We start from the raw sequence: 21823 nt of genomic DNA, 5'->3' as shown, positions 1-21823 counted from the left end.
GTTGTGTGCTCAGCCTTGTCCAACTCTTTGTGACCCCACGGACTGTAGCTCAACCAGCCTCCTCTGTCTGTGGGATTTTCCAGGCAAGAATACTGGAGTGGGTTGCCATTTCCCACTCCAGAGAGATCTTCCCGACCCAGGGATCAAACCTGCATCTCCTGCATTGGCAGGCAGATTCTTTATCCCTGAGCCACCTGGGAAGCCCGGTATTCCATTATATACATGTATCTCCCATCTTCTTCATCCATTCATCTCTTGATGGGCACATAGGCTGCTTTCATATCTTGGCTTTTACAAACAAAGCTATGAACACTGGGATGCATGTTTCTCTTCGAATTAGTGTTACCATTTTCTTCAGATATATACCCAGCAGTGGGACTGCTGGATCATACAGCAGTTCTACTTTTAGTTTTGGGGGGACTCTCCATAGTTAGTGGCTGCATGAATTTACATTCCCACCAACAGTGCACAAGCATTCCCTTTTCTCTACATCCTTCAAAAATATTATTTGTAGACTTTTTCATGATAGCCATTTTGACAGTCATGAGGTGATATTTCATTGTGATTTTGATTTGCATTTCTCTGATATTAGTGATGTTTTGCATTTTTCATGTCTCCATGTTTTAAATTACAGTGTACTAGATGAATATTAGCTTTACTATATTTTTCATTTTTCTATACATTTATAGCTGTCAGAAAGTATTAAACATTTTGACCAATGTTTAAAGGTCATGAAACAATTGCTTGCGATTATGTAGTCATATCCACAGGAAATGTTTGTAAACCTGTGTATTCTTTCTAGCTGATTCTGTCAAGAATCGCTTATGAGGATATCAAACTAGCGTGGATTAACGTCATTTTAGGATAACGTGTCTTCACTGAACAGTGGTTTATTATTCAGAATAAAGCAACTGAGAGGATAGCATGGGATATGAGGACATTTTAAGGATTTGAGTATAACGCAACATTCTCCTGGGAAATCTTCTTTGGGGAAAACTAGACATCCATGGTGTTTATTTAATCTTGCTCAACTCTGTCTCCTTTTACACACATCAGCTCTTTCAAGCCTTCCATACTGTTCTCAAGTTTATATGCTGCCAGTTAACTCCTCATTCTCAACGTATGATCTTTACCTCTCTCATAGAGAAACGAGAGACTACCTTTAAGGAGGGGACTGTTTCGTTTCACCTTCCCTGTCCAAACTAGTTTTGTCTTACTCTCTCACCCATTCTTATCTTTTTTTACTTAGTCCTGCCTATATCTCCATGTGTGCCTTGCAACCAATCCCCCGCAGTACTTGCTCTATCAGCTTCCTCCCTCTTCACCTGAACACACAGAAAAACACTCAAGTTGCTCCCATCTCAAAACTCCCCAAACACGTCTCCCTCGAGCTAGTTTTAACTTTTCTCCCCATCAGTTAAGCTCATTTAGAAGAAACTAATTTTTGAAAATTTTATTATGAAAATTACCCAAAATATGCAAATCCCGAATCACCTAATTTCAACAACCATTAATTTTTTAACTTGTTCATCTATGCAGTCCACATTCTTTGCTTAAGAATTTTAAAACAAATCATAGATATCATATTTTACCCTTAAATTCTTCAGTGTAAAATTGTAAAAGGACATTTATTTATGTAATGACATGACAGTATCACATCTCACAAAACTAAGAGTAATTACTTAATATCACATAATACTCGGTGGATATTCACAAATCCCTAGCAGTTTAAGTACAGGGTCTAAAGGTGGGGGGTGGGGATGAGATCCTCTCATTATAATTGGTTATCTGATTATATTCTTTGCAGCCAAAGATGGAGAAGCTCTATACAGTCAACAAAAACAAGACCAGGAGCTGACTGTGGCTCAGACCATGAACTCCTTATTGCCAAATTCAGACTTAAACTGAAGAAAGTAGGGAAAACCACTAGACCATTCAGGTATGACCTAAATCAAATCCCTTATCATTATACAGTGGAAGTGAGAAATAGATTTAAGGGACTAGATCTGATAGATAGAGTACCTGATGAACTATGGAATGAGGTTCGTGACATTGTACAGGAGACAGGGATCAAGACCATCCTCATGGAAAAGAAATGCAAAAAAGCAAAATGACTGTCTGGGGAGGCCTTACAAATAGCTGTGAAAAGAAGAGAAGCGAAAAGCAAAGGACAAAAGGAAAGATATAAGCATCTGAATGCAGAGTTCCAAAGAATAGCAAGAAGAGATAAGAAAGCCTTCTTCAGCGATCAATGCAAAGAAATAGAGGAAAACAACAGAATGGGAAAGACTAGAGATCTCTTTAAAAAAATCAGAGATACCAAAGGAACATTTCATGCAAAGATGGGCTCGATAAAGGACAGAAATGGTATGGACCTAACAGAAGCAGAAGATATTAAGAAGAGGTGGCAAGAAAACACAGAAGAACTGTACAAAAAAGATCTTCACGACCCAGATAATCACGATGGTGTGATCACTCACCTAGAGCCAGACATCCTGGAATGTGAAGTCAAGTGGGCCTTAGAAAGCATCACTATGAAGAAAGCTAGTGGAGATGATGGAATTCCAGTTGAGCTATTTCAAATCCTGAGAGACGATGCTGTGAAAGTGCTGCACTCAATATGCCAGCAAATTTGGAAAACTCAGCAGTGGCCACAGGACTGGAAAAGGTCTGTTTTCATTCCAATCCCAAAGAAAGGCAATGCCAAAGAATGCTCAAACTATCGCACAATTGCACTCATCTCACATGCTAGTAAAGTAATGCTCAAAATTCTCCAAGCCAGGCTTCAGCAATATGTGAACCGTGAACTTCCTGATGTTCAAGCTGGTTTCAGAATAGGCAGAGGAACCAGAGATCAAATTGCCAACATCCGCTGGATCATGGAAAAAAGCAAGAGAGTTCCAGAAAAACATCTATTTCTGCTTTATTGACTATGCCAAAGCCTTTGACTGTGTGGAGCACAATAAACTGGAAAATTCTGAAAGAGATGGGAATACCAGACCACCTGACCTGCCTCCTGAGAAATTTGTATGCAGGTCAAGAAGCAACAGTTAGAACTGGACATGGAACAATAGACTGGTTCCAAATAGGAAAAGGAGTAGGTCAAGGCTGTATATTGTCACCCTGCTTATTTAACTTATATGCAGGGTACATCATGAGAAAAGCTGGGCTGGAAGAAACACAAGCTGGAATCAAGATTGCCGGGAGAAATATCAATAACCTCAGATATGCAGATGACACCACCCTTATGGCAGAAAGTGAAGAGGATCTAAAAAGCCTCTTGATGAAAGTGAAAGTGGAGAGTGAAAAAGTTGGTTTAAAGCTCAACATTCAGAAAACGATGATCTTGGTATCTGGTCCCACCACTTCATGGGAAATAGATGGGGAAACAGTGGAAACAGTGTCAGACTTTCTTTTTGGGGGCTCCAAAATCACTGCAGATGGTGACTGCAGCCATGAAATTAAAAGACGCTTACTCCTTGAAAGGAAAGTTATGACCAATCTAGATAGCATATTCAAAAGCAGAGACATTACTTTGTCAACAAAGGTCCGTCTAGTCAAGGCTATGGTTTTTCCTGTGGTCATGCATGGATGTGAGAGTTGGACTATGAAGAAGGCTGAGCGCCGAAGAATTGATAATTTTGAACTGTGGTGTTGGAGAAGACTCTTGAGAGTCCCTTGGACTGCAAGGAGATCCCACCAGTCCATTCTGAAGGAGATCAGCCCTGGGATTTCTTTGGAAGGAATGATGCTAAAGCTGAACTCCTGTACTTTGGCCACCTCATGTGAAGAGTTGACTCATTGGAAAAGACTCTGATGCTGGGAGGGATTGGGGGCAGGAGGAGAAGGGGACGACAGAGGATGAAATGGCTGGATGGCATCACTGACTCGATGGCCGTAAGTCTGGCTGAACTCCGGAAGTTGGTGATGGACAGGGAGGCCTGGCGTGCTGCGATTCATGGGGTCGCAAAGAGTCGGACACGACTGAGCAACTGAACTGAACTGAACTGAACTATTTCTTTTTTAACCATATTACCTAGACCAGTCACTTTAGTTTTTCTTTCTTTCTTTTCCCCCATGCAACTGTCATTTTGAAGGAAATGGGTCAGCTGTCCTAAAGAAGGTCCCACATGCTGGGGGTTTGCTCCAGATTACTTTCACCTCTCACTGTGGATACTCTGAACTGGAGCTTAGCTCCATAGGCTTGATTAAATTTGATGAGATAAAATTTATATTTTAAGGCAGGACAAGAAAATTTAAGCATAAAATTCTTTGTCCCAACCCTCTCCCTGAGTGTGCCATGTGCCTCTGCATTCCATATACATTAACCAGACTGCCTCAAAGATGGGAGTGCCAGCTAATCCATAAAGATCCATTTTTTCCCCCCTTTCTTCTGGCGTAAATTTCGTAGAAGATTAGTATCCTTTCTCAACTCTGTAAGGGTTTGTAGTGACTTACTGCTCACTTTGTATCTGCTTACCTGGACTATGTATCCTTGGGGAACTTTAGGTAGACCATCACTGTGTCATGTTGATGTATGATCCTCTGTCTCAAAAATGTAACTGACTGTGCCTTTGACTTCTACCAGGGGGAAGAAATAGTCCTCAGAGCTTCTGAGAGTCTGTCTCCAGGGTTTTAATCCTAATTTGGCTCTACTAAAATTCTCTTTTTCCTTAACTTGTTAATTGAATTTTCACTGACAGATTCAAGGTCATTTTGTTTTGTTTTGAGGTTGGTGACCAAGTACACCCTACAGTTATTTCTTGGCGCATTTCCTTTGCATCATAACAGAAGGCAAAATTGTCTGACTCTGTACCTTGCAGTGACACTGCCGCCAATTAGAGGGTCAGGGAGGGGAACTTGAGCCCTTCCTGCTATTGATAATTATTCCTCTGTTCTCAGCCCCCATTTCCCCACTCCCACTGTGCCAGATATTGTAGGGTGGGGGTCTGCAAGCCACCATTCCAAGACCCCTTGCCTGCTCTTTCCAGGTAGTCCTATGGGAGGCAGTGAGGAAAGAGACTGGAAGGCAGGAGGAGGAGATTCTCCATATGACTGGTTTCTGGAGAAGTCTCCAGCAGCGGCCTGGAGCGCAGGGCCATGGCAGCGCTGGCAGGAGCGACAGAGCTGCGTCCCAGCGTTGAGCACAGCACAGCAGCCCGCGCACACAACCGCAGACCTCGGGGTGCAACCCCATCTTCCTTTACGTTTCTCCTGCCTCCTTCCTTCTTCTTTTTCTTCTCTCAGCTCTTGTAAACCTTTTTGGCTAATTTTATGATTTTATTTTTTATATTTATTAATTCGGCTGCACTGGGTCTTAGTCCCATCAGGGCATGTAGGATCTATTAACAGTTCCCTGAACAGGGATTGAACCTGGATCCCCTGCATTGGGAGCAAGGAGTCTTAGCCACTGGACCACCAGGGGAGTCCCTTGGCCAATTTTTTTGTATTAAATTGTCTCTATTTCCTCTCTCTGAACCACCAAGAGTTTCCCATTTGGCTGCTGACGGATACATCTTCCTTGAAAGCTTCCCCTCCACCTGTCACTTCATGATATGCCTGAATTGCTTACGTTTCAAAATGGTGAGCTGCTAATTCTATTCATTCCCCAGTCACTGGCTGGAATTCTTTTAACTAGAATAAGTTGGCTTCATCCGCTAGAGCTATTTGGTGAGGGAAAAACAAAACAGAGCAAAGCGCTGCTGGCTGAAACAAACGTGTCTGTTAGCCAGATTCAGCCTGAAGGCAACCCTAGCTTGTCACGCAAACAGCACACAGCCATAGCACCGATCATAAGGCTTTTCATGATCTCATTATGACCTGCCTCATCTCCATCAATCTTTCCTCCTTAATTCCAAACATCTACTACATTCAGGAGATATCAGTACTTACAGTCCTTCCCCCACATGTATCATGCTCCTTCTTTGGCCCTTCTGCCTTCCCAAGCAATTCTATTTGCCAGGCATTCTCTTCTCCTTCTGTCTGCCCAAAACATGTCTGATTACACTTGGACTCAGTCCAGTTATTAAGTTCTCCAGGAAGTCCTTCTTGGTACCTGAACTTAGAGTTAAATCCTTCCTACCTGGTGTGTTCTCACATTGCCCTTCCCATTCCACTAGCTTCCTTGCTGGGACTTGCTTTTTTTTTTCCTCACCAGTTGTATGGCCCACTTAAGCATAAGGATTTGGAAGGCTGGGTCCATTCCACAGCATCTTGCTTGATAACAAATTTCATATTGGTTCATAGCATGTGCTTGCATCTCCTGGGGTGCACGCAGCAGGAGATTCTAAGCAGAAGCTGTGAAAGTAACCTCATACAGTAAGGAACACAAGAACGCTTTAAAAATAATCCAGCAGGCTTCTCTCAGAGGCCATGGATTTCATGAAGAATAGATACTATAAAAATAATATCATGACAAATATGGACTTTAATGGGTAGATGATGTACAGAATTGGGGGGAAATTATAAGCTACATTTCATCACAGCATTGATAGAACTACACGTTTTTTCTGCACAGTTACACTCACTGAATAGAATAAGACACTAATAAAAACATGTAATTGGACAGAAAAATGAAAGAAGTTATTTTTAAATTTATCACATAGTACTTACTTTTTTGTAATCATGTCAACCACAGATTTTACATAATTTTCGTTACTCTAAAAATGAGAGAAATATTTTACTGAAATGAAGAAGCATGCCTCATAGTTCTACTAATGCATGTAAATCTAGTTTATGTGTGGAATGTTACTATGTCTTAATATTTCTAGTGTTTTTACTTTCTATGAAAGAGTTAAAATATTCATGCATCTAAAAGATCGGACTGGAATACTGAAGACACTTTATTCTCCCTTTGTCATAATATGAAATATCACTATACACCTATTACAATTAGAAATTAGTACACAAAAACTTATGTATCTAAAACAGCTTTGTCCTAAAAATGGGATGGCTTATTTCAAAGAACTGCCCTTTTTTGAAAGTGTCTTCATTTTATGAGTATTGTACTACAAGAAGCTTACTTCAAAATCACACCACATTTTTCTAGATGGTATTTGTTGGCTTGATTCCCAAATTTTCTTCCATCAGCAAACTGTATCTACTCTGCTATGTTAGGTGACAGATTCATTTGTAAGTAGCTTTTGATGGCTTATACTTTCAGGTAATTTTTTTAAACATAACCTATGGCATTTATAAGATGTAGCCTCAGGGCCCACAAGCATTCCCAACACAAAATTGTGAGAATATTTGAATACTTATAGTTCTACTACTGTCAACTCTGAGTAGTCTGAAAGGCAACTTTGTATACAGTTAAACTGCTTGTTTAAAAATATCAGCGTGATACAGACCACTCTATTATAGTACTTCGGTTTCTTAAGATAGCCAAAAATATAATCACCAGCTATTTCTTACCCACTGAAACATATGTTAAATGTACTACTAAAGTTATACCTCTTAAGCATTCTATAGTCCATTTTAAAATTTGTCCCCTGATATTTTATTATTGGTCTAAACTTTTTAGGCAGATGTGCCAACAGTAAAGAAATAAAGATTGTAATATGTAACACATGGTAATGTGATAAAACATTTTGAAGATTATATACATGCTTCCAATATTAAAAAATTAAACTTGGACAGAATGGTTATTTAATCTTTTATTTCTATGTTCCTATTAATTCTTCTTCTGCTTGTTTTGCGTTTTTCTGCACCACAATGAGAGAGTAGCCCCTATCTCTGAAACTAGAGAAAAGCCCGAGCAGCAATGACTAAGACATGTTTTTCATAGAAAATTCAAACAACAGAGAAAAAAACTTAAAGGACAGCAGAGATCCTTTTAACTCCCAATATCCAGAGATAACCATTATTAATATTTTGAAGATCATCATTCCGAGGTTTGTTCATTGTCTTTTTTTATGTATTCTATCATTTTATGTATTCTATCTATTTTTCCTTTCTTTCCTTGATTCCTCTATCATAGTTTCCATAGATAATATAATGTTAAACGCGATACTTTACAACTTTTTTCAGTCAACAATATGATATGGACATCTTCTATATCACTGAATATGGATATTCATTCTTTCAATGGTTACAAATTATTGCAATGTAGACAAAAGTACTTACCCTCTCACTGATACCTATTTTGGCTGTATCTAATATGCTATCATAAAACAACAGTGCACTGAAAATCTTTGAAATTGCCACTTACTGAACACTTGCTACGTGACATACATCACTGTAAGTACTCCCCATATATTAGCTAACTTAATGGCCAAAACATCCATATACTACAGGCAATATCATCACTGTTTCACAAAGAAAGAAAGTGAAGCATGGAGAAGTTAAGTAACTTGTTCAAGTTCACGAGGCAGGAAGTGGAGGAGCTGGCATCGGAACCTTGGCAATCTAGATCCAGAGTCTGTTCTCAATCACATCGGCACATTTTGCACTATATTATGTACTACAAACATATCGTCACTGTCTACTGTCACATTTTGATTATTTTGAAATTCTTGCTTGATTATCTCTTTAGGATAACTCCCAAGACTTGAGATTTCTGATTCAAAGGATAGACACATTTAAAATCTGATATCTTCTGCCAAATTCTCCTCTGAAACACCTTTTATGGTGTTAATATTTATACTACACTTTACAATTTTACATGGCATCAGAGGCAAGACAGAAAACTTTGGGCTGCTAGACAGATGCAGATTTGAATCTGCTCTATTAAGTGCTGGGAAAACTATTTACTTTCTTTAAGATCCAGGTTTTTCATCTGGATACCTACTTTACAGGGTTATATGCAGGTTATAAATAATGTATATAAAAATTGTCCACAATCCTTCAGACATAGAAAGGAGTCCCTCAATTAATAATAGTTACTGTGACTTAATATAAATTATCTCTTGATTCATATACTAACCTTTTCTTGGTCTGGGCAGGTTTTGTTACTATAGCATCCATTTACATGTCCTGTTTTTAAATATAATTTCTGTACCATATAGTATACAGGGTTCCTGATAGCATATTTAACAATATAATCATATTTCTCCACACAGAACTGTTTCATTTCCCTTAAACTGATGGTGGTATCAAACAAGTATTAAATACATTGTTATTCAAAAAAGGCATCTAGGAGATGCTTTTTAAAATTTAAGATAAAATTCAAAATGATGCAGTGATAACCACAGAGGAAATTACCACTGTGATTACCACAGTGTTTAGAGACTACGGGTCAGGAGTGAGGCGACCTGTTTATTTTTCATACATACATCTGCGATAGAGACGATCACCACAGAGTCCTTCTCTTCTGGAAGAGTCATCCTGGAGAGGATAGAGGTCAGTGTTTGCTTCAGGTAACTATAGTTTCCTCTGTTGACAGTGGAAATACCCAGTGCAAAGGTAACTGCAGGCACAGGAATATGGTATCATTTCAAAGCACAGAGAAAAACGTAATTTAGCACAAATATGTATGCTCATTACTATGTTTGGATTAGTTGTGTCGTCATCAAAAAAGTATTTGCAACTCTATTGCAAAAATAATCCAAACTGCTGTAAAGTTTTATCACATATTTTCTTTTTGAGGAAATTCCGATTTGCAGGGAATTGTTAGCAAACACATTAAATAGACTCTATGATGCTCTCATGTGAAGAGTTTCAATGTACTGAAAAATAAAACTAGCCATTCTCCATTTATTACAGCTGTCATCTAACTGGGTACAAAACATCATACACTGGCTGATTTTCTATTCTTCTTCCCAAGGAGATGCTGGAACCTAAAATAGGAAAAATACTTTGAAATATTTTCACCTGTGAAAAAATTGTATGAAGTAATTTCTAAATGACTGATGGAATCTATCAGGCATGGATCCATGACTTTAAGTGACTTTTATTGCATGTTAATGACTGAAGCACTAGGAGAAGAGACCCCATTTCCAATAGATGTTAAGATACTATCAGCGAAGTCTACCCAAACTCAATCTTTGCTGTACCAGTGCTCAGCTATTTGAGTTGGGTCAAGATATACAGTCAGTCAGTTCAGTCGCTCAGTTATGTCTGACTCTTTGTGACCCCATGGACTGCAGCATGCCAGGCCTCCCTGTCCATCACCAACTTCCGGAGCCTATTCAAACTCATGTCCATCGCGTTGGTGATGCCATCCAATCATCTCATCCTCTGTTGTCCCCTTCTCCTCCCATCTTCAATCTTTCCCAGCATCAGGGTCTTTCCCAATGAGTCAGTTCTTTGCATCAGGTGGCCAAAGCACTGGAGTTTCAGCTTCAGCATCAATCCTTCCAATGAACATTCAGGACTGATTTCCTTTAGGATGGACTTGTTGAATTTCCTTGCAGTACACCACAGTTAAAAAGCATCAATTCATCCGCGCTTAGCTTTCTTTATAGTCCAACTCTCACACCCATACATGAGTACTGGAAAAACCATAGCTTTGACTAGATGCACCTTTGTTGGCAAGGTAATGTCTCTGCTTTTTAATATGCTATCTAGGTTGGTCATAGCTTTTCTTCCAAGGAGAAAGTGTCTTCTAATTTCATGGCTGCGGTTACCATCTGTAGTGATTTTGGAGTCCAAAAAAATAAAGTCAGCCACTGTTGCCCCATCTATTTGACATGAAGTGATGGGACCGGATGCCATGATCTTAGTTTTCTGAATGTTGAGTTTTAAGCCAACTTTTCCACTCTCCTCTTTCACTTTCATCAAGAGGCTCTTTAGTTCTTCTTTACTTTCTGCCATAAGCGTGGTGTCACCTGCATATCTGAGGTTATTGATATTTCTCCCGGCAATCTTGATTCCAGCTTGTGCTTCAGCCAGCCCAGCGTTTCTCATGATGTACTCTGCATATAAGTTAAATAAGCAGGGTGACAATATACAGCTTTGACATACTCCTTTCCCAATTTGGAACCAGTCTGTTGTTCCATGTCCAGTTCTAACTGTTGCTTCTTGACCTGCATACAGATTTCTCAGGAAGCAGGTCAGGTGGTTTGGTATTCCCATCTCTTGAAGAATTTTCCACAGTTTATTGTGATCCACACAGTCAAAGGCTTTGGCATAGTCAATAAAGCAAAAGTTGATGTTTTTCTGTCCTGTCCTGCCTTAATTTCCACACCTTTATAATGGAGATAAGTACTTCGAGAATGGCTCAGTGAGGAACTCAGAAAAATCCTCTCCCTAAAAAGCAATAACCAAGCTGTAAAACAAAGTTGTCAAAACCATCAGAGCCCTGGTATACAAAACACTGAGAGGTGTTTACTTAAGAAAAATTATTGAACTTCAGTGACAGCAGTAAGAATCAGTATTTCCCTGATTACTATTGTGTTTGAGCATATTTTCATATGTTTGTTGACCTTTGGATATTCTTTTGTGAAGTCCCTGTTCAAGATTTGTCCATTTCTCTATTAAGCTGTCTGTATTTTCCTTACTGATTTACTGATGCTCTTCATAGATTCTGAATATGAACCCTTTGTCAGTTATGTGTATTATAAATATCATCTTCCATCATGGGTTTCCTTTTCAATGTTTTACCTCTTAAAATTAAGAAAAGATGCTCTTAACTTTAGCACTGTGCAATTTATCAATCATTTCCTTTATGGCCAGTGCTTTGTGATTCCTGCTGAGAAATGTTTGCTTATCTTCAAGTCCATAAAGATGTTTTCCAGATCATCTTCTAGCTGATTTACTATCTGCCTGTTATATTTAGATCTACAATCCGCCTGGAATTGATTTTTATGAATGGTGTGAAGCAGGAGTCAAGTTTCAAATTTTGGGATCTACTCTCGAAAGGAATTTCTTGAACAGCTTCCCATGTCTTAGGATATGGAATACATTTACAAAAATCTGCAAGACCCTTAGTGACCCAGTCCCAACCTACATCTTCTGTTTCAAATACCCTCTCTCAAAACCAGTCTTCCTTGGTGTCTTTCAGCTTCCCAGACTGATCATTCAGTCCTCGTTCCTCTCTAGGCATCTGCACGCACCATTCCTTGGTGCCCAGAACACTCTTTTTCGGGCGCCTGTGCTAGTTCTACTCACTCTTTCTAAATGGATTCTGACCTCGTCTCTCACACAACTTGTCCTTTTTGTTGCTACCCATTTGTCTTCCTACCTAGACTGCACACTGAGTGAGGGTTGACTCTGCTTCTCTTGTTCACTGTTATTATGAATCCAGCATTAACATAATGACTGCCACATAACAATGTCCAAAAATCTGGGATGGATAAACACATGGCCAAACTCCTCTATTATTTGGCCTCTGCCTCATATTTTACTGCCGACAGACACCAGCCCCAGTTGTGCACACAAACCACATCTTTTTTTCCAAGTCCTCTTGCTGTTAGACCTTTCACATTCTTTCTTCTCCTTTTCTGCTATCCACCATCTGTCTTTTCTCTACTTGCATGCATGCATGTGTGCTGAATTGTTTCAGTTGTGTCCAACTCTTTGCGACTCTATGGACTGTAGCCCACCAGGCTCCTCTGTCCATGGGATTCTCCAGGCAAGAATATTAGAGTGGGTTGCCATGCCCTCCTCCAGGGGTTCTTCCTACCCCATGAATCAAACCCATGCAGGAGAACCTGCATCTCCTGCATTGGCAGGCAGGTTCTTTATCACTAGCACCACCTGGGAAGCCCTTTTCCTTACTCATCCCATTGCAATTCTTTTTACTCTTTATGTCTCACTTTAGATGTCACCTCCTCCAGGAAGCCTTCCCTAATTCCCCAAGTACAGATTCAGTTCAGTTCAGTTCAGTCGCTCAATCATGTGGGACTCTTTGCGACCCCATGAATCGCAGCACGCCAGGCCTCCCTGTCCATCACCAACTCCCGGAGTTCACCCAAACTCATGTGCATCGAGTCGGTGATGCCATCCAGCCATCTCATCCTTTGTCATCCCCTTCTCCTCCTGTCCCTAATCCCTCCCAGCATCAGGGTGTTTTCAAATGAGTCAGCTCTTCCCATGAGGTGGCCAAAGTACTGGAGTTTCAGCTTTAGCATCAGTCCTTCCAATGAACACCCAGGACTGGTCTCCTTTAGGATGGACTGGTTGGATCTCCTTTCAGTCCAAGGGACTCTCAAGAGTCTTCTCCAACACCACAGTTCAAAAGCATCAATTCTTCGGCGCTCAGATTTCTTCATAGTCCAACTCTCACATCCATACATGACCGCTGGAAAAACCATAGCCTTGACTAGATGGACCTTTGTTGGCAAAGTAATGTCTGTGCTTTTTAATATGCTATCTGGGTTGGTCACAAAGATTGGCCTTCCCTAAATCCCCAAGTAGATTTGGCTCTACCCTTGCATATCCTTGTCAGAGCACTGATTAATTTCTATTGTAATTGTTTCCTCATTTGTCTCTAAGAGGATAAGTTCCGAGTCTGTTCATCACTATCTCACTAGAGCCTAGTAAGTGTTTGGTGCTGGGCAGAAGCTTGTTAAAGCAGGAAACGTGGAAGACTTCACAAAGAAGTTGTCAGTTAAGCTGAAAAGTCATATTGGATAAGAGATATGACAAGTTAGTTGTGTGTTGACAGGAGGTGATATGTTCCTTATAGGCAATTATCAACTGATAATTATCAACTTGTAGGAAATGTCTAGGGTTGCTGCAAAAAAAGGAAGTGGCAGAAAATGAGATTTGAAAGATATAGCCTTTAAAAGACTTTGAAAGATACAGACTACTGTGCACATACCCAGGACTTCCCTTGTGGCTCAGACGGTAAAGCGTCTGCCTACAATGCAGGAGACCTGGGTTCGATCCCTGGGTCAGGAAGATCCTCTGAAGAAGGAAATGGCAACCCACTCCAGTACTCTTGCCTGGAAAATCCCATGGATGGAGGAGCATGGTAGGCTACAGTCCATGGGGTCGCAAAGAGTTGGACACGACTGAGCGACTTCACTTGGTCTTGGTGCATATACCATATCAGGGAGTTAATGTCATTCTATACGCACTGAGCATCTACTGAAGGATTTTAAGGAACAGTTGTGCATGATGAGTTATGCACTTAAGTATGTCCCTCTGAGGAAAGTATTAGGAATGAATTGACTTTGACAATACTAAAGCCAAGAGAAAAATGACAAGTCTATTTCAATAGACCAGGCAAGAAAAGAAGGCTGAATGAAAAATAGTTACAGAGGGGCTATAGAGAGTAGAAATTATCTGAGATATATCAGAATAGAGAGGATACAAGCCTGATGACAGGTTCCCCAGGAGGCCATGCTACAGACTTCAGTACTCTTGCAAATGTTTTATGTCATCTTTAAGGTAGCTAAAATCTCCCTTTAAATTACTTCTGAGGATGAAGGTTTATATGCAAGCCTCTCCTTCCAAGGAAGGAGGAAATCCACAAAAGGAGTCTCAAAAGAAGGATGAATATATTCAGCAATGGTTGTAAAGAAGGAAACAGTTGGGGGATTAGACAATTATTCAGGATTTAATGCAGCACTGATAACCGGTTTATTTCAACACCCCGAGCTCCCACGCAAGGAATTCCATTGCTCTTCCCAGTTACCAACCTCTCTCTCTCTCCTTCCTTTCACTCTATATCATGGGCTTTAGTTTATCTTTTCTGATGCTTATCAAGGCTGGGCTTCTCCTTGGTATCCAGTATCTTAGAGTTACTGGGTACTGATTTTACCTTCGCTGTGTCTTTCAACTCCTCCTCTTTCTGTAAGATGTAGTTTTGTCTGGTGTGTACTCTCTCATACATTCACGCATGTGTATGTACATATTTATAGGCCACGATTAAAATACTTCTAGGAAGGAATATGATGCAAGTGAAGACCTTTACAAGTGTGATCTCAGACAGTTCCATCATCTCTCTAGGCCTCAGGTAAGAAATAAAGATAATCACAGGCCCTCCTGCATTGGATTGTGAGAATGAAATGAGATAATGAAAGAAAACATCTAACTTGGTATATGGGACACAGAATTCGGGAGATGGAAAACAATGTCACCTGGCTCCTCCATCCCAACACAACAGGTTTCTTAGAGGCATGTGACACAGACCAATGCTGTTTATTCCCAAGGAACTGCCAAGAGCAGAGGTCAGCTCACTTTTTCTATTGAAGGGCCAGACAGTACAATTTTCAGCTCTTGGGCCATATCATCTCTGCTGACGCTACTTATCTCTGCTGCTGAAGCACAAAAGCAGTCGTAGACAATAAGTGAACAACGAGCATGACTATGGTCCAATAAAGCTTCTTAAAGACAGCCAAATCGGGCCTGCGGGCGCTGGTTTGCTGACCTCTGACCTGGAATGACTCGCTCATTGGAATGAACGAGGTTGGTGGCAATGGCAGGTGTTCTGAGATTTAACCTAATATCCTTGCTTCCAATGCAAATACTTTTTCTCTTCTCCTATACGTGGTGAAATTGAACTTATTCTTCAAGGCTTAACTCAAGCATTATCTCTTCTGTAAGGCTTTTATTGACTTTGCTCCCCAGAAAGATGAGGAAATAGGAAGACAACCAGATAAGAAATAGATTTATCAAAACCAAAGGAGAAAAGAGTTGCCAAGCATGTAACAGATGCTTAATGATGTCTGGCTTATATTGACTTATTTTCAAAGCATGTTCATTAAACTTGGATTTAAAGTCAAGTCTCAAAATATTTATTGAACAATTTTTTTCTGAAAGACAATACACTGATTTCCAGTAATACAAATGAATGCCAGATAGGCTTGGGGTCTGTCTGAATATCATATGAGTTGATTACATTTTAAAATTTAAAAGGATGTTTCCAAACATCAAAATGTCTGTATTTGATCTTCCAATGCTAAGTTTTCTTACCGCCTGTTTTCTCTCTGCCCATGATTACATCAGGGTAAATTCTATCTACTTTCCTTAGATGAGGGAAAAAGAACTTTAAGACTTCAAATGCATCAGATACTGTTTCATTTGTATCCGAGGCATTCACTTTCTTCTCAACTGAAAAAGAGAAAAGATAGGGTTTTTGAGTTCACAACTATAGGGATTCTTCTCTTTCCAGTACAATTTTTTAACATAGTAGTTAATAAGTTAATTCACGATTAATTAAGTGTTCAATATATAGGATACACACTATTAACTGTGAATTAACAACATCGTAAGGCTATAAAATACAGCTCAAAGATTATTGATTCATGTTTATTTTAAAGTGAAAGTGTTAGTCACTCAGTCATGTCTGACTCTTTGTGACCCCATGGACTGTAGCTCACCAGGCTCCTCTATCCATGGAATTCTCCAGGCAAGAATACTGGAGTGGGTTGCCATCCCCTTCTCCAGGGGATCTTCCCAACCCAGAGATCAAACCCAGTCTCCTGCATTACAGGAGGATTCTTTACCATCTGAGCCACCAGGGAAGCCCATTTATTTTCAAGGTATTTAATGAAAATCTAACACTATAAGTGACACAACCAGAGGCTAACAGAACAGACGGTTCCAAACGAAGGAAGTAGAACTGAAACATGCTCTAACTGGCCTGCTCTACCACTTTAACATCACATCATCAAAGCCTGGATTTTTATAACTTTATTTTCAAGCCTCTCAACATTTAATGACTCCACTCATTCAAATTTGCCCCATCATTCTGAAAAAGAAGAACAAAGTTGAAGGACGTACAGTACCCAATTTAATTCATAATACATACTACAGTAATCAAGGCGGTGGAGTACTACAGAACAAACAGATACACAGACCTATGGAACAACAGAGATACAGACATAGATCCACACAAATATGGCCAACTGATTTTTGAAGAAGATGTACAGGTAATTGCAGAAAGAAAAACCTTTTTGATATATGATTCTAAAACACTTAGACATTCACATGAAAAAGACTGAACCTTGCATTTCTCTCATAATTAGTGATGTTGAGCATCTTTTCATGTGCTTCTTGGACATGTACATCTCCTTTGGAGAGATGTCTATTTGGTCTTCCACTCATGTGTAAAATAGATACCTAGGGGGAGGCTGCGGTATAGCACAGGAAGCTCAGCTCGGTGCTCCGTGATGACCTCAGTGGGTGGGAGGAGGGGAGGGAGAGAGGTCCAAGGGGAAGGGGATACATGTATACATATAGCTGATACATTTCATTATACAACTGAAACGAACACAACTTTGTAAAGCAATTATACTCTAATAATAAAAACTGTGGTGTTTGAATGTGGTGTTGGAGAAGACTCTTAAGAGTCCCTTGGGCTGCAAGGAGATCCAACCAGTCTATCCGAAAAGAAATCAGTCCTGAATATTTATTGGAAGGACTGACGTTGAAGCTGAAACTCCAATACTTTGGCCACCTGATGCGAAGAGCTGACTCATTTGAAAAGACCCTGATGCTGGGAAAGATTGAAGGCAGGAGGAGAAGGGGACAACAGAGGATGAGATGGTTGGATGGCATCACCAACTCAAGGGACATGAATTTGAATAAACTCCAGGAGTTGGTGATGGACAGGGAGGCCTGCTGTGTTGCATTCCGTGGAGTCGCAAAGAGTCGGAAACGACTGAGCGAATGAACTGAACTGACTAAAAACTGAAACTTTACCTATACTTCATGCCATTTATAGAAATAAACTCAAAACTTTCATAGACCTAAATGTAAAATCTAAAATGATAAATTAAAAAAAAAAGAAAATCTTTATGACCCTGAGTTAGATAAAGAGTTCTTAGATACAACATCAAAGGCATAATACATAAAAAGGAAAACTCAACTTTATCAAAATTAAAAACGTTTGCTTTCTGAAGGACACCACAAAGAAAATAAGACAAATCACAGCCTGGGAGAAAATATTTCCAAATCACACATTCATGAGATATGTATCCAGGATATCTACAACTCTCAGAACTCAACAGTTCAGTTCAGTCGCTCAGTTGTGTCCTATTCTTTGTGACCCCATGGACTGCAGCACGCCAGGCTTCCCTGTCCATCACCAACTCCCAGAGCTTGCTCAAACTCATGTTCATCAAGTGGGTGATGCCATCCAACCACCTCATCCTCTGTCATCCCCTTCTCCTCCTGACTTCAATCTTTCCCAGCATCAGGGTCTTTTCCAACGAGTCAGTTCTTTGCATCAGGTGGCCAAAGTTTTGGAGCTTCAGCTTCAACATCAGTCCTTACAATGAATATTCAGGACTGATTTCCTCTAGGATTGACTGTTTTGATCTTCTTGCTGTCCAAGGGACTCTCAAGAGTCTTCTCCAACACCACACAGTTCAAAATATCAACTTTCTTGATGCTTTCTTTATAGTCCAACTCTCACATCCATACATAACTACTGGAAAAACCATAGCTTTGACTATATGGACCTTTATTGGCAAAGTAATGTTTCTGCTTTTTAATATGCTTTTTAATATTCAAAACTCAACAACAAGAAAAAACTACTCAATTAGAAATGTGTAAAAATCTGAATAGGAATCTCATCAAAGAAGATAAATGGAGGGCCAAGGAGCACATAAAAAAGTTCAGCATCATTAGTCACCAGAGAAATACACCTTAAAACTATGAGAGGCCATGACACCAGAAAGGCTATAATTAACTGGAGTGACTGTGACTCTCATACATTGATCCAAAATGACACAACCACTCTGATAACCACATCTTGGCAGTTTCTTATAATGTTAAACATCCACCTATCATATGCCCATCAATCCTAGATATTTATCTTAAAGAAAGGAAAATTATCTTCATACAAAAAAATCTGTACACGAATGCTTATGACAACAGGTAGTTGCAATCACCAAAAAACAAAGAAACCTGAAAAACAATCCAAATGTCTCTTAATTGGTGAAACAAACTCTCCACTGCACATCCATACAGTGGAATATTACTAAGTAACTAAAAGGCAACAAACAATCGGTCGCATAACAACTTGGATGAATCTATGCTAAGTCAAAGAGTCCATAAAGGTTATACACTGTGTGATTCCATTTGTATGGCATTCTGGAAAATGGAAAACTATGAAGAATTGATCAGCGGCTGCCAGGGGCTGAGTTCAGGGGAGGTACTGGATTACAGAAGGGGAAGCAGGAGGCAGAACTTTTCATCCTGAAGAAATGGAGAGCCAAGGAAAGTTGATTTGCAGGACAGTGTAGCCTTCACTTTGGCTAACGTGAGCATAAACAGGTGGGGACAAGAATGGAGAGAGAAAAGGGGAAAAAAGATGTTAGCAGTCATTCAGATGAAGCATGAAAGGAGCCTGATTCGGGTAGTAGAGATGGTGACAGAAAAATGTGGATAGATTTGTGAGATATACAGGATTATGAATCAATAGGACTGCTCACTGACAGTCATGGGAGAAGTATGCTAGAGGAAGAGGAAGAATTCAGAGAGGATGTGCAGGTTTCTGGCTGCTTCTGTCAGATGGATCACGGATGGCGGCACCGTTCACAGAGACAGAAACTAGAAGAGGACCATTTTCGAGGTACAGGTGAGAGGAAATTTATCAGTGATGTCTCTTACCGTACTTTTGCATATTTCATAGTAAAAGAATGAGTACTGATTTAGTTATATCTACTGGAAACAAATGCCCTAAAATCAGAAAGCATAAAATCTAAATTTCCAAACACAAAACATTACACAACAAACCACCATACACAAAACAAAAACAATGCAAACCTGCGTTTTGTGCATCACGTTCTTTCTCTGAAATGTCAAGTTTCATTTCCTTGAAGGCATTAAGCAACTCTTGGCGATTTCTTTCTGTTTTGTTTTTTAAGCGTAGTATACTTTCCTTAAACTCCGAAATATGGTTTCTACAATTAGTTAATTGATTACCTACAAAGAAAACATGTAGATATTTATACATGTAGCAATATCATATAATTTTCTATAATATATGGGCTTCCTAGGAGGTGCCAGTGGTAAAGAACCCACCTGCCAACGCAGGAGACATAAGAGACGCAGTTTCGATCCTAGGCAATATCATACAATTTTCTATAACAAAATTTAAAGTATATACTTCAATACAGTTATATATAACACTACATTTATATGTATGTGTGTATGTATATAGTCCCTGGAGAAAGAAATGGCAACCCACCCCAGTGTTCTTGTCTGGAGAACTCATGGACAGAGGAGCCTGGCAGGCTTCATGGAATCACAAAAGAGCCAAACACGACTTAACTACTGAACAGTAACAACATATATAGTGCTGTGCTGTGCTTAGTCGCTCAATCGTGTCTGACTCTTGTGACCCCATGAACTGTAGCCCGCCAGGCTCCTCTGTCCATGGGGTTCTCCAGACAAGAATACTAGAGTGGCTTGCCATGCCCTCCTGCAGGGGATCTTCCCAATCCAGGGATCAAACCCAGGTCTGCAATGCAGGCGGATTCTTTACCAGCTGAGTTACCAGAGAAGCTCATATAGTGCTATATACATATAATATATATGTACATGTATACATAAAAAAGAATGAAGTGTTAAAAATGGTAATATCTAGAAGGGGAGATTATCAATAGTTTTTGCTTTATTATTTTGTGCTTTTCGTATTTTCCAAATTTTCCATTTTGTGCATGTATTAGATTTGAACTTAGAGGGAAAAGCAAGTAAAGGCAAAAAATTCACTTCTAGGAATTTTTCTGAAGAAAATGACCAGAAATATGTACACAGATTTGGCTCTAAGGATATTCAACATAAGCAGCATTATTTATCACCGTGGGAAAACTGAAAACAACCATAATGCCCAGGGATGGAAGTATCCTAAATAAATTACAGAATACCTTTTAAGAGTTCTGGTGGCTCTCATGGCCGAATATTTGTGTGACGCTGGGCAAGCTACTTAATTTCTGTTAGCCTTTGTTCCTTCAGGTGCAAATGATTATTTCCGTTTAGCAAAGAAAGTACATTAATATAGTAAAAAAAAAAAAAGTGTACAAGTTTATATTTTGTTAATATACAACCTTTGGTTTGTTGAATCACTTTTTATTTCTTATTTTCACAAAATTTTTTGTTCCTAAAATCATTTTTATTATGTCTATAATCACACAAAAAAATTAAGAAATAAAAAATTAAACACCTTTTATTTGTCAAGTACTCCTTGTCCATGGAAATATAAAATAGAGATGGTCAGTTCTGGCTTTCAGGAAGTTTATAGGCTGATTGATAGAACTAAATTAGTGACTGAAATTTCTGATATTATAGACTCTCTTCTCCTTAGGTTTTAACTAACTAAGCACACACGTTGATAATATCAGTTCCAAACAGGGACTGTGAGCTTTATTCGCGGCTCTGACAATGGGATACTGCACAATGCGCTGGGATGTCCTATTTGCCCACCCAAGTTACCCCTGCTCTCGCCTCACTCCTGAAACAGGAGGTGGACAACAGTCAGGCCACATCCACAGATCGGATGACTTGCCACGTGTGCCTACTACTCCAGGAGCAAAGAGTAGACAGGAAGCCCATTCCTTCTTTCAGACAGTTACTATAAGAGGACAAGCCAGAGATGGCCCAAGTTGGCTTTTTAAGGAAGCAATTCTGCCACGTTGTTAATCTGGCCCACTGATGCTAGGTCTGAACAATCTCACTATTCAGGAAAACCCTCAGTATTCTGAGAAATGTAATGAGCTGCTGGGCGAAGTTCCAAGGGTTCCCTTTCAAATGCCCTCTCTAGGAGGGTGAAATGAAAGATACCCCCTTAAGGAAATATGGGCGGAGAACAAGTCCAACCCCTGGCATGCAATGCCAATAGTATGCACAGAGAGCAGTGAGACGGTTAGGGATGGGAGGGGAGAGCAGGCTGGGGAAGGCTTCTGAAGGATGAGATCGCTCACTGACTCTTGAAGGAGCTTGAGTTATTAGACAGTCAAGGAAACAGGGAAAGGTACTCTGTTGGAAA

General features: G+C 39.8%; 1 protein-coding gene across 3 annotated transcripts in view; it reads right to left on the bottom strand.

Moving 5' to 3' along the window:
• Positions 1–21823, bottom strand: part of MGAT4D (MGAT4 family member D) — a 52402-nt gene that overhangs the window by 21815 nt on the left and 8764 nt on the right. For 2 of the 3 annotated variants that reach the window (XM_070769082.1, XM_070769083.1), the window contains exons 2-5: positions 19603–19761; positions 15802–15939; positions 9273–9406; positions 6613–6659 (exon numbers count right to left, since the gene is read on the bottom strand). In XM_070769082.1, coding sequence (XP_070625183.1) covers positions 6613–6659; positions 9273–9406; positions 15802–15939; positions 19603–19761 — 478 coding nt within the window. The remainder of the gene's footprint in view (positions 1–6612; positions 6660–9272; positions 9407–15801; positions 15940–19602; positions 19762–21823) is intronic. The other variant, XM_070769084.1, reaches the window with a different exon arrangement.

Source organism: Bos indicus, chromosome 17 (genome assembly GCF_029378745.1).
Source record: "Bos indicus isolate NIAB-ARS_2022 breed Sahiwal x Tharparkar chromosome 17, NIAB-ARS_B.indTharparkar_mat_pri_1.0, whole genome shotgun sequence".
NCBI lineage: Eukaryota > Metazoa > Chordata > Mammalia > Artiodactyla > Bovidae > Bos > Bos indicus.
This window is presented reverse-complemented; position numbering and strand designations above follow the sequence as displayed.